We start from the raw sequence: 13,765 nt of genomic DNA on the forward strand, positions 1-13,765 counted from the left end.
TCGTAGAAAAAGTTAGTTGACAAGAGCTTTAATAATTCAGAGGAAACAGAACGGATACATTAGCAGCCCAGGTTGCCCGAACATGGAAAGGTTGTTAAAACTGTAGTACGACTTGGTTGGTGCTTTTCGACTGCAATCAAATTCCAAATATTCCCACCTCGTATGGTTCGACGGCCAGAACATTGAAACTGTTGAATCCACTGGACAGCAGCTCGTCCACTGGGTCTCCGTTCGAATTCCTCTGGAACAGAGCCAGTAATTCGTCCTGATTGAGCAAATCCACAGTCTGGCTCTCAGTCCCCTCGGCTAGACCATTCTGGGATCTCGTACCCATTATGTACACGTCTATTGCTGAAATAACCCACTGGCATAAAAATTGATAGATATTCCCATTGAAATTTTTGGCAAAATTGACGGTTTCTTGCCAATAATCCTAGCAAGGTTTTGAGTATAGTTTCACTGGGAAGTGGATAGTTTGAGAGAACATGAGATCATAGATAGAGCGCGCCCTCAAATGACAGAAAGAGACCCAAAATTTCTTCACTTTTTATTTAAACACGTGACAGGTGATTTCTAATTAAACCAAGTTTAAATAATACGTACAAAATTTAAGTTGACTGTTGCGACACTTATCAGGGAAAAAATATAAACTTATAACATCTCGTAATTATCTTCAGGCCACCCTTTATTTAAGTACATAAATTATTTTGTTAAATGTTTATCGTAAGTTTGGAAAACATCTGAACAATTTGATTGGAAGAATCTCCAAACACAGTCAGGTTTTCAAAAATGGCCTGGCTTTAAAACAAAAAGCAAACAAAAATACTCCAGGCTGAATGAGTTGAACTCAATTTTAAAGTTGATAGATCCTTGAACTAACTTTCAGTGGATCGCCTGCTTCTGCTGGCAGTGCCATCCCCTCTCTCCCACCACATTACGAAGATGGAACAGCCCCCGTAACGCAATCGACACACCTGGAAAAAATAAACCATAATTAAGCAAATTTTAAATTTTTTAATTTCTACAAATTCATTTCAAAGTTTTATAATAATAATAATAAATTGTTTTCAAGAAAGTTGGCATTGCTGTACAAACTAGGCCGCACAGAACCGCCACTTACTTGATAGGTCATCAAAAGGTCCGATGGTCCTCGTCAAGTGATGCCAGTAGCAGTACTAAGAAACTTTAAAAGACAGATTGTCAGATGCTAAAGACGCTAAGGATTTGAAATGATCGGCTCAATATATTAACGAAACTAATTGTTGGTTATTGCTAATGTAATTGTCTCTAAAACTATACTGATAACGTTTCAATTCTTTTTTACTCAAGATTTGTACTTCTGAAATGAAATTGGGGTTAAATTTTAATATAAAAATTAACAATTTTCTTATTCTTACTCCTAGTCGATTAGGGCTAAGTCCACTAACTGCGTTTGTACTTTTTAACTGACGGGATGATGTTCTTTTTAACTCAACTGACTCTATTTCTTTCTTTGTTATAAGCAATTTTAGACTATTTATTTCGCATTCTGATCTAAGTATCTCTGTTAGTTTTTTAAACAGTTCAAAAATTGCAAATCTTTGATCGAATGCATTTTATACTTTTCTCGATTTTGCAGTGTTGATTCCGTTTTTCTCTTTTTAAAAATGATTCTGGCAATTTGTTTTACTTTTGCTTCTAGAGGCTGAAGTGTTGTCTTGCTACTGGTTCCGTAGACTAAAACACCATAATTTAGTATTGGTTGTACGTAAACTTTATATGTTACAAGAAGCTGTGCAGTTGTTAAAATTGATCTCAATTTATATAACAATCCAGAAAATTTGGACAGTTTCGCACATAATTCGAGGAAATGCATATTAAAATTAAGTTTTTCGTCAATATGTACTCCTAAGTATTTTAAAGACGTTTTTTGACAGATCGCATCATTCTGCAAAATTGTCTCTTGTTGAGAAGATTTTCTGATTGCGTTCAAATTCACAAGATGCGTTTTTTCTAAATTGAGTGTCAGTTTGTTTTGCAAAAAAAAGTCGGCTACAGATTCTAATGACTTCTCAAATTCTTCTTTACTTGAATAAACATTTTGCTTCAAAACAGCGTCATCAGCAAACAAAATTGCAGTTGAGTCACCGCAGAACTCCTGAATATCATTTATATAAACTAGAAAGAGCAGTGGTCCTAGCACAGAGCCCTGCGGCACCCCATATTCTATTGGTAAGAATTCCGACCTAAACTCAACCGATTTGACACATTGTTGTCTGTCACTCAGATAAGATTTCAGTAATTTATGTACAGGTCCTCTCATTCCTATGTTTTCTAGCTTTTCAAGGAGCAAATTTTGTTCAACTGTATCAAATGCTTTCTTCAGATCTATGAAGACAGCCTTCACTTCTTTAAATCCATTTTCCCAGTCTTCTCTGATTCCCTCGAGGAAATTAACTAATGCATCAGTAGTCCCTCTTTTTTGTCGGAACCCAAATTGATTTTTATTAAACAAATCGTATTTCTCGAGGAATGCGGTCATTCGATCACAGAGTAATTTTTCTAGTATTTTTCCAATCGTTGGTAATAAACTAATTGGCCTGTAGTTCTGAGCTTCGTAAGCATTCCCGCACTTATGTATAGGAATTACTACTGCTTTTTTCAAACATTTTGGGAAAGTTCCTTTTTCGAAACACTTATTGACTAGAAACGTCAATGTAGGAACTATAGCATATTCTATTTTTTTAAGTTGTTGAGACCGTCACAATCAGTGCTATATTTATTTTTCAATTTTTTAATGACTAGTGATATTTCGGCTTCATTTGCTGAGGTCAAAAACATGCTGTTTAAAGTTCTTTTTTGTCTTCCGTTTTTTCCAGGATCAATTAATTTATTCGATAAAACTTTTCCGATAGTTGTGAAGTAAATGTTGAAACCTTCAACCTGTTTCTCTGACAACTCTTCTTGTTCTTTCCGCGTATTTTCACTCAATGTTCTCATTGTATTAAAAAAGCTGCTGGAATTCTATTGCGTTTCTGTGCAACATTTTCTGATAATAGATTCTTTTGTTTTCTTTTATTTTCTTTCTCAGCTTATTCCTGATTTTATTGAACTTCTCCTTGTTTTTATTATTTTTGTGTCTCAAGAACGTCTGGAATAAGCTCTGTTTTTTTGCTGCTAAATTTTTTATACTGTTGTCAATCCAAATTGGTTGCTGAAAAGGTTTTGATTTTTTCAATGGAATGTAATTGTCAACTTCCTCAATGATAGCCTCTTGAAACTTTTCAAAAGCAAGATCACAATCCAAAGCAAAAAAGTGCGACATAAGTCTGCCTAATTTGTCTCTTATTTTAAAAACCATTTTTTCTGAAATTAAGTGGTTTTTAAGAGGCGTCCAATCCCTGTAAACTTTGTTTTTCAGTGGTACAGTCTTTTCCACGTAGCCAGAGAACACGATTTGGACAGTATAGTGATCCGTTACAGCTGACTTGATGATTTCAATTTCTACTGTCTTCGAGCAGTAAACAAAGTCAATATTACTTCTCGACTTTGCGCTTTCTCTAGTATACCCAACGTTAGACATATTCCTTAAGTTGTAAGAACTAAAAATGTCTTTTAATTTTGTAAGCTTGATGTTATTGCTACTATGGTCAATGTTAAAATCTCCGCAAACAATGTGTAACCGTTCCGGAGTTAGTTCTTCAAAAAACATCTGCAAAGTTTCCGATATTTCATTTAGACTTGTATTTGGTTTGATATAGATCACTGTTAATAAGAAACTTTTGCCATTTTTTGTGTTGATTTTCACAGTTAGAATTTGAATACTGGTACAGCCAAACTTTTTAATAATTGTTTGTTGTAAATCCAATCTTACAAAGATCCCAACCCCTCCTCCTTTAGAGGTATTTCGGTTGCTTGTAGCAATCTCCTGGTAGCCATCAAGGTTAATGCACTTTGTGTTAGATTGGTCCTTGAGCCACGTTTCCGTCAAACATATTGCTAAAGGTTGACTCTCCTGTTGTTTTATCAACACTTCAAACTCGTTCAAATTTTTGTAGATCGATCTGATGTTTTGCAAGATTATTTTGTTTGCACTCATTTTGAAATTTTTTTTCCCTTGAACACATTACCAATTTTTAATTTTCTATCAGGGTTTCAAATGCATTTTTGTCAAACCTAAAAAAAGAGAGAAATCTAAAACTTGTAAATTTGGACAAAAGATAGAGTAAAAAGAAAAAAGAAGAAAAAAAATCAATATGAACGTATGAATGTGAATGACCGCGGATATCGCAGGCCTCGACAACAAAAAAACTGAGTTTATTTCTTTTTCTAACCTAATTTAATTTCAGAGTTGCGGATATCGCAAACTTTGACTTTTTAATTCTAAAAAAAATTCTTTTAATGAAAAACCTAAAAGTGCAAATCATCTAAGGCAGCTTTGTCTGCGGATATCGCTAGACATATATTGCCACTAAAACATTTTAAAATTTCCATCTAAATTGTCTCTTTTCTGCGCATACTGTAAGCAGGAAGGGGTTTGATTTTTCTACGTAAGGCGACAGGTATACCCCTAAAATTTTCTCATCTTACCATTCAGCTGCGAATATCGCGAGCTAAAAGGACAATGAGAACTTGCTAGGACAATGAGAAATAGGACAATGAGATAAGAAGTCTAAAATGAAAGAAGACATATGCCTTAAACTTACTACCATCCCATCTTGCTGCGAATATTGCGAGCAAAATGAATGAGTAGGAACATTATAGTCTCATTATTTTAGTACTGCTACTGTGTGGGGTTATTATGAAATTTACTACAAAAAATTATTTAATAATCAGAACAAAAAATTTAAGTTTCCACTGTTAATGTATGGAGTTACGCTATGGAGTTCATTTTTTCATTGGTCTCTTGTTATCAGGTGAAAACTTCTCTTGACCCTTTTCACATGAGAGCTCTTCCGCTTCCTTCATAAATTTTCGCTTGTTGCGTCCACTCTCCCATTTCAAAGTTTTATGTGCTAAAGAAGTATTTAGTGCTGAGGAAGCCTACTATGGTTGTAACACTCCCTTGTAAGTTTTGAACAGAACTAGTTTGAACTAATTCTATTGCACAAACTTGAGATATTTTATAGCTACAATTGAAAAGGAGCAACATCAAAAAAATGAAAGCCAAAAATTGACCCAGATTGTCAATAATACTCAATAGAAAACCGTCCGTGGGGGATGTCGACAATAAAAAATGAAAAACAGGATGCTTGAAACCATTTCAGTGCAATAGTGGCAAACTTAAAACCGCAACAAACCTCAGTTATCTCCTCTTCAAAATTGGATTCCAAACTGGAGAACTCAGCGAAGCCAGCCTGAACTGTAATCTTAACTACGTGAGTTGTCGCTTCGAATACCCCGACAAACACACTGGCAGTGGGAAGGCTCTCCAGTGGTCCGGGAATTAAGCCGGCATCTCTGGCGGTAATGATAAGTTCTGTTCGGATATCGGAAGGAGATACTGATTGACCCGGACGCACACGAAGGTTACCAGAAGCGGAGTCAATATCGTACCAGAAATCAACATTTCCGCCTGAACGAAGTAAACTTTGTCATGGAAAAGGTCACTTTTTACGCAAGGCCATGGAATTGAACTTAAGTTAATCTGATTTAAAACTCTTTATTTCTCAATCTAGACTTTAAAAAAAACCGAAGCCAAATAATAAGATGTCTCCTACTTTTACAGTTCGGTATTAAATTTTGGGTCCGCGCATTTTGATAATAACGCAACTAAAGTTGCAAAAATATTGCTTTTCGATCTTAACTTTGTTTCTTTTTCTTTTTTCGGGACCGTCTTTAATATTATATCAGTTCTTAATAACTCAATGTCAATTTTGGGCAAATTCTCAGATTGTAGCTTTCTCCTACGTAGAATTAAAATCAGTATTTATTTTCTGAGTTTACTCAAGATTTGTACTTCTGAAATGAAATTGGGGTTAAATTTTAATATAAAATTTAACAATTTTCTTATTCTTACTCCTAGTCGATTAGGGCTAAGTCCACTAACTGCGTTTGTACTTTTTAACTGACGGGATGATGTTCTTTTTAACTCAACTGACTCTATTTCTTTCTTTGTTATAAGCAATTTTAGACTATTTATTTCGCATTCTGATCTAAGTATCTCTGTTAGTTTTTTAAACAGTTCAAAAATTGCAAATCTTTGATCGAATGCATTTTATACTTTTCTCGATTTTGCAGTGTTGATTCCGTTTTTCTCTTTTTAAAAATGATTCTGGCAATTTGTTTTACTTTTGCTTCTAGAGGCTGAAGTGTTGTCTTGCTACTGGTTCCGTAGACTAAAACACCATAATTTAGTATTGGTTGTACGTAAACTTTATATGTTACAAGAAGCTGTGCAGTTGTTAAAATTGATCTCAATTTATATAACAATCCAGAAAATTTGGACAGTTGCGCACATAATTTGAGGAAATGCATATTAAAATTAAGTTTTTCGTCAATATGTACTCCTAAGTATTTTAAAGACGTTTTTTGACAGATCGCATCATTCTGCAAAATTGTCTCTTGTTGAGAAGATTTTCTGATTGCGTTCAAATTCACAAGATGCGTTTTTTCTAAATTGAGTGTCAGTTTGTTTTGCAAAAAATAGTCGGCTACAGATTCTAATGACTTCTCAAATTCTTCTTTACTTGAATAAACATTTTGCTTCAAAACAGCGTCATCAGCAAACAAAATTGCAGTTGAGTCACCGCAGAACTCCTGAATATCATTTATATAAACTAGAAAGAGCAGTGGTCCTAGCACCGAGCCCTGCGGCACCCCATCTTCTATTGGTAAGAATTCCGACCTAAACTCAACCGACTTGACACATTGTTGTCTGTCACTCAGATAAGATTTCAGTAATTTATGTACAGGTCCTCTCATTCCTATGTTTTCTAGCTTTTCAAGGAGCAAATTTTGTTCAACTGTATCAAATGCTTTCTTCAGATCTATGAAGACAGCCTTCACTTCTTTAAATCCATTTTCCCAGTCTTCTCTGATTCCCTCGAGGAAATTAACTAATGCATCAGTAGTCCCTCTTTTTTGTCGGAACCCAAATTGATTTTTATTAAACAAATCGTATTTCTCGAGGAATGCGGTCATTCGATCACAGAGTAATTTTTCTAGTATTTTTCCAATCGTTGGTAATAAACTAATTGGCCTGTAGTTCTGAGCTTCGTAAGCATGCCCGCACTTATGTATAGGAATTACTACTGCTTTTTTCAAACATTTTGGGAAAGTTCCTTTTTCGAAACACTTATTGACTAGAAACGTCAATGTAGGAACTGTAGCATATTCTATTTTTTTAGGTATAAAGTTGTTGAGACCGTCACAATCAGTGCTATATTTATTTTTCAATTTTTTAATGACTAGTGATATTTCGGCTTCATTTGCTGAGGTCAAAAACATGCTGTTTAAAGTTCTTTTTTGTCTTCCGTTTTTTCCAGGATCAATTAATTCATTCGATAAAACTTTTCCGATAGTTGTGAAGTAAATGTTGAGACCTTCAACCTGTTTCTCTGACAACTCTTCTTGTTCTTTTCGCGTATTTCCACTCAATGTTCTCATTGTATTAAAAAAGCTGCTGGAACTCTTTTGCGTTTCTGTGCAACATTTTCTGATAATAGATTCTTTTGTTTTCTTTTATTTTCTTTCTCAGCTTATTCCTGATTTTATTGAACTTCTCCTTGTTTTTATTATTTTTGTGTCTCAAGAACGTCTGGAATAAGCTCTGTTTTTTTTTGCTGCTAAATTTTTTATACTGTTGTCAATCCAAATTGGTTGCTGAGAAGGTTTTGATTTTTTCAATGGAATGTAATTGTCAACTTCCTCAATGATAGCCTCTTGAAACTTTTCAAAAGCAAGATCACAATCCAAAGCAAAAAAGTGCGACATAAGTCTGCCTAATTTGTCTCTTATTTTAAAAACCATTTTTTCTGAAATTAAGTGGTTTTTAAGAGCCGTCCAATCCCTGTAAACTTTGTTTTTCAGTGGTACAGTCTTTTCCACGTAGCCAGAGAACACGATTTGGACAGTATAGTGATCCGTTACAGCTGACTTGATGATTTCAATTTCTACTGTCTTCGAGCAGTAAACAAAGTCAATATTACTTCTCGACTTTGCGCTTTCTCTAGTATACCCAACGTTAGACATATTCCTTAAGTTGTAAGAACTAAAAATGTCTTTTAATTTTGTAAGCTTGATGTTATTGCTACTATGGTCAATGTTAAAATCTCCGCAAACAATGTGTAACCGTTCCGGAGTTAGTTCTTCAAAAAACACCTGCAAAGTTTCCGATATTTCATTTATACTTGTATTTGGTTTGATATAGATCACTGTTAATAAGAAACTTTTGCCATTTTTTGTGTTGATTTTCACAGTTAGAATTTGAATACTGGTACAGCCAAACTTTTTAATAATTGTTTGTTGTAAATCCAATCTTACAAAGATCCCAACCCCTCCTCCTTTAGAGGTATTTCGGTTGCTTGTAGCAATCTCCTGGTAGCCATCAAGGTTAATGCACTTTGTGTTAGATTGATCCTTGAGCCACGTTTCCGTCAAACATATTGCTAAAGGTTGACTCTCCTGTTGTTTTATCAACACTTCAAACTCGTTCAAATTTTTGTAGATCGATCTGATGTTTTGCAAGATTATTTTGTTTGCACTCATTTTGAAATTTTTTTTCCCTTGAACACATTACCAATTTTTAATTTTCTATCAGGGTTTCAAATGCATTTTTGTCAAACCTAAAAAAAGAGAGAAATCTAAAACTTGTAAATTTGGACAAAAGATAGAGTAAAAAGAAAAAAGAAGAAAAAAAATCAATATGAACGTATGAATGTGAATGACCGCGGATATCGCAGGCCTCGACAATAAAAAAAACTGAGTTTATTTCTTTTTCTAACCTAATTTAATTTCAGAGTTGCGGATATCGCAAACTTTGACTTTTTAATTCTAAAAAAAATTCTTTTAATGAAAAACCTAAAAGTGCAAATCATCTAAGGCAGCTTTGTCTGCGGATATCGCTAGACATATATTGCCACTAAAACATTTTAAAATTTCCATCTAAATTGTCTCTTTTCTGCGCATACTGTAAGCAGGAAGGGGTTTGATTTTTCTACGTAAGGCGACAGGTATACCCCTAAAATTTTCTCATCTTACCATTCAGCTGCGAATATCGCGAGCTAAAAGGACAATGAGAACTTGCTAGGACAATGAGAAATAGGACAATGAGATAAGAAGTCTAAAATGAAAGAAGACATATGCCTTAAACTTACTACCATCCCATCTTGCTGCGAATATTGCGAGCAAAATGAATGAGTAGGAACATTATAGTCTCATTATTTTAGTACTGCTACTGTGTGGGGTTATTATGAAATTTACTACAAAAAATTATTTAATAATCAGAACAAAAAATTTAAGTTTCCACTGTTAATGTATGGAGTTACGCTATAGAGTTCATTTTTTCATTGGTCTCTTGTTATCAGGTGAAAACTTCTCTTGACCCTTTTCACATGAGAGCTCTTCCGCTTCCTTCATAAATTTTCGCTTGTTGCGTCCACTCTCCCATTTCAAAGTTTTATGTGCTAAAGAAGTATTTAGTGCTGAGGAAGCCTACTATGGTTGTAACACTCCCTTGTAAGTTTTGAACAGAACTAGTTTGAACTAATTCTATTGCACAAACTTGAGATATTTTATAGCTACAATTGAAAAGGAGCAACATCAAAAAAATGAAAGCCAAAAATTGACCCAGATTGTCAATATTACTCAATAGAAAACCGTCCGTGGGGGATGTCGACAATAAAAAATGGTAAACAGGATGCTTGAAACCATTTCAGTGCAATAGTGGCAAACTTAAAACCGCAACAAACCTCAGTTATCTCCTCTTCAAAATTGGATTCCAAACTGGAGAACTCAGCGAAGCCAGCCTGAACTGTAATCTTAACTACGTGAGTTGTCGCTTCGAATACCCCGACAAACACACTGGCAGTGGGAAGGCTCTCCAGTGGTCCGGGAATTAAGCCGGCATCTCTGGCGGTAATGATAAGTTCTGTTCGGATATCGGAAGGAGATACTGATTGACCCGGACGCACACGAAGGTTACCAGAAGCGGAGTCAATCTCGTACCAGAAATCAACATTTCCGCCTGAACGAAGTAAACTTTGTCATGGAAAAGGTCACTTTTTACGCAAGGCCATGGAATTGAACTTAAGTTAATCTGATTTAAAACTCTTTATTTCTCAATCTAGACTTTAAAAAAAACCGAAGCCAAATAATAAGATGTCTCCTACTTTTACAGTTCGGTATTAAATTTTGGGTCCGCGCATTTTGATAATAACGCAACTAAAGTTGCAAAAATATTGCTTTTCGATCTTAACTTTGTTTCTTTTTCTTTTTTCGGGACCGTCTTTAATATTATATCAGTTCTTAATAACTCAATGTCAATTTTGCGCAAATTCTCAGATTGTAGCTTTTTCCTACGTAGAATTAAAATCAGTATTTATTTTCTGAGTTTACTATGCACAGCCTGTGAAACAGTCTTAATTTCTGATGACCTTCTAAAACTTGGTCTAAAACTTCTAAAACTTCACCCCAAGGCGCTCGTATCTTCAGAGGTTCAAATAAAAAAAGCAAAAATTCACTGCATTTACCTCTAAAAACCACAAATCTTACATCCATTCGCCGCTATCTTACATTTTTTAGCGATTTTAGCATTGAGATCTCGAACCGGGAATTGCAGTCTGAAATGCTTACCTGTAATGTGGTACGAGATCTGAGCATTGATGCCATTGTCGATGTCAGAGGCACGGACGGTCTGAAAGACTCCGTTTAGGTTGTTCCAGAAAGAGGGAATGAATGCGTGGTATGCGAGACTCTCGAATACAGGTCTATGGTCATTTACGTCTACCACTGTTATGTTCACAGTAGCTGTGCCTAGTACAAAAAAGACACATCAAAATTTACTATCAAGAAGCAATATCTATCAGAATTTTATAAATATCAACATGCGTAAACATGGCTTGCTTCGATTCAAAACTTAACACAGCTGAAATTCTTAAAAAGCACACTGTATGTATTTAGAAACTACCAAGGAGGCTCGTTAATGTGCGTTCGCACATGAATTTCGTACCCGAGCTGATCTACATTTTAGACTTAATTGTCAACCAAATGAAGAGATAACCAAAAATAGATATTTGAGTTTTAAAAAATCGTTTCACACCCAAAGTACTAATTGAATTGCCATGCCTCATTACAGCGCTCAGGAGATCTGCCAATAAAAAGACTTGGAGAAAAAAACAAACAAAATAAGCAAAACTAGAAAATTAACGACTAAAACTCAATATCTAAATGTAAAATCACCTAGTAAACAACGTCAAAATGCAATCAGATAAAACCTTAACTTCGCAATTTTTTTCCTATCATAACTATACAGCAGATTGCATTTTTTTAAATGAGAATAGGTAAAAAGTAAAAAGAAAAAATAATGAGGCGAAATTCAAAAATCTATCAGTATTTTTCAAACCAATTAATTTTAAATGTCTTAAAAATCATTAGCTTTTAACAAAATAATTCTCCATAAATTTAGTAAAAAATCATCACGAAACTGATAGGACATGTCTTTGGTTAGACTAAGCCATAGAAACGGACTAAAGACACAGAAAAGCTCAAGAAATTACAAACAATCTGCGAAAACACAAACTGTTGAAGCCGTTGAAATCATTTGCTATTATCTAAATATTGTTCTTCTTTACTTCAACTGTTATCAATAATGTTTAAGCTAAAACTACACTGAACGATTAAATAAGTTCACTTGGGCCTCACTTGAAAATAATTGGGCTCTGTTATAACGCGGATGTGGTAAAGGAGAAAAAAACACAAAAACTGACAACTCACAAAACATTTATGAAAACGCATATTGTCTCACAAACAAAACATCAGTTCTGACATATTGTCAACAATTAACAATTATTTTTTGAATTACAAGGAGTTTGATGGGACCTCTCAATTATCAGAAAAGTTGAAATTTGACGAAAAGAACAACAAATCTATAGAAAAAAACTATACAATTAAAACGAAAAAATAAAAACTAAATTCGAAAACGAAAAATATCATACAATTTAAGACTATTCGCTATGAACTGACTGCATAAGGTAATATCATTCATTCAATCCTTAATTAGAAGCTTATGAGACCTCTCAGCTTTTTACGACTACATAACGAATAAAAAAAAACCAGCAAATTCTAAAAAAATTAGACAAAAGTCTCGGAGCAATAAAAAAATGAAATTTTCAGAGCAAACGTTTGTATTTACAACTAATTTTTTGACAACAATAGGATTTTTTTTGTTTAACTACAAGACTTCAAAAAATCGACAACTATGAACAAATACTTTAAAACCCCGAAATCTTTGAGAAAACCCGTAGTATCAACAACATTAAATTGAGTAGCTTTCAACGGAAGACAGCAAATGCACGACACTATGCCTAGATGGGAAAAGAATGTTGTTTGTCGTTGATCAGGTTTCAATAAGACATATGAATAAGTCATATAACTATGGAAAAAATAACAAATACAAGCAAAAATCAAAAATTCATTAGAAAATTGCAAGAAGAAAGTGTCGAAGTCATTTAATCCACCAGCTTTTCTGTGAACACTTCATCCATGATTCTTGAAAAGTCCTCTCTAAGCAAACGGGAACCATCAATATCAGGATAATGTGATAAGACTCCAAAAGGAAACAAGATTTAAAAAAATATCCAAAAAATAAAAAATATGTATGAGAACTCGTCGCATCGACGTCATAAGGCCAATAATTTAAGATAAAACAGCTAACCAGATTAATCTTGTTTGCAATAGAAAAACCGAGGTCATTAGTGAGGCTGATTTAGAGCTCAAAAAAGTAAGTTTAAGATCGGCTGACCTTCAAAAAAAATTTTCCAAAAATTATTTTTAAGTCTTAACAACCATTAGCTGTTCACTCAAAGCACTAGATAGGTTCACCAAATGCTCATTAGGAAGACTATTGTACTTTTAGTCAACGTGTCTATGGCTTAGGACTTCAAAAATTTAGTAAAATCTCAAAAAGAAAATCAAAATTTCATCAAAAATTGAAAACACTCAGAGTCGAAGCCAAAAAAAAATAAGCTGTTCCTTGAAAGTTTATTTTCCGTTCATTGGGCATAATTGGACTGTAAATGGGGTTTGTCATTAACGGAACCTAGATATGAAAGGTGACCATTCTCTTAGTGACTCAAAAAACAAAGAAATAAAAAAAATTTTCTTAAAAAAAACAGCTCTCTATTAGATTTCGAATTTTTTTGATAGTAAATTTCCTTATGAGACCGGAATTAGTCTTTTTAATCGTCTTTCGTTTATTAGGAACACCAAATTGATGCATTTTGAAGCGTCAAAGGTAATTTTGAATTAAGATTTTTAAAGAAAAAATGTTAATTCGAACGAAAATTACGCTAAAAGTGAACAAAAGTTAACCGAATATACAGTGTTCACATGAATTTTTAAACCTCGATAACTCCTCGAAAAGAACGAATTTCAAAAAAAAATTCATTTCGAATTCTACGTTGGACAAGCTTTTTAATGATGTCACTCACATTTCTCTACGATGAACATATCGATCGGCCAAAAATGTCTGAATAAAAAAAACCCATTAGAGTATATAGTTCCTCCCTCCACAAGTGGGGTCGGAAAAAAATTTACTGATTAAATTTGGGCGAATTGCTCTGACAAT

The 13,765-nt window shown here is 34.0% G+C and overlaps 1 protein-coding gene across 1 annotated transcript in view; it reads right to left on the bottom strand.

Moving 5' to 3' along the window:
- The window catches only part of LOC142352900 (protein dachsous-like), a 165,768-nt gene that overhangs the window by 40,004 nt on the left and 111,999 nt on the right, over positions 1–13,765 (bottom strand). Inside the window, exons 31-36 of the mRNA XM_075405055.1 lie at positions 10,774–10,953; positions 9,891–10,165; positions 9,181–9,262; positions 5,280–5,554; positions 881–974; positions 158–351 (exon numbers count right to left, since the gene is read on the bottom strand). Coding sequence (XP_075261170.1) covers positions 158–351; positions 881–974; positions 5,280–5,554; positions 9,181–9,262; positions 9,891–10,165; positions 10,774–10,953 — 1,100 coding nt within the window. The remainder of the gene's footprint in view (positions 1–157; positions 352–880; positions 975–5,279; positions 5,555–9,180; positions 9,263–9,890; positions 10,166–10,773; positions 10,954–13,765) is intronic.

The sequence above is a fragment of the Convolutriloba macropyga genome, chromosome 14 (genome assembly GCF_964194025.1).
Source record: "Convolutriloba macropyga chromosome 14, txConMacr16.3, whole genome shotgun sequence".
NCBI classification, from domain to species: Eukaryota; Metazoa; Xenacoelomorpha; order Acoela; family Convolutidae; genus Convolutriloba; species Convolutriloba macropyga.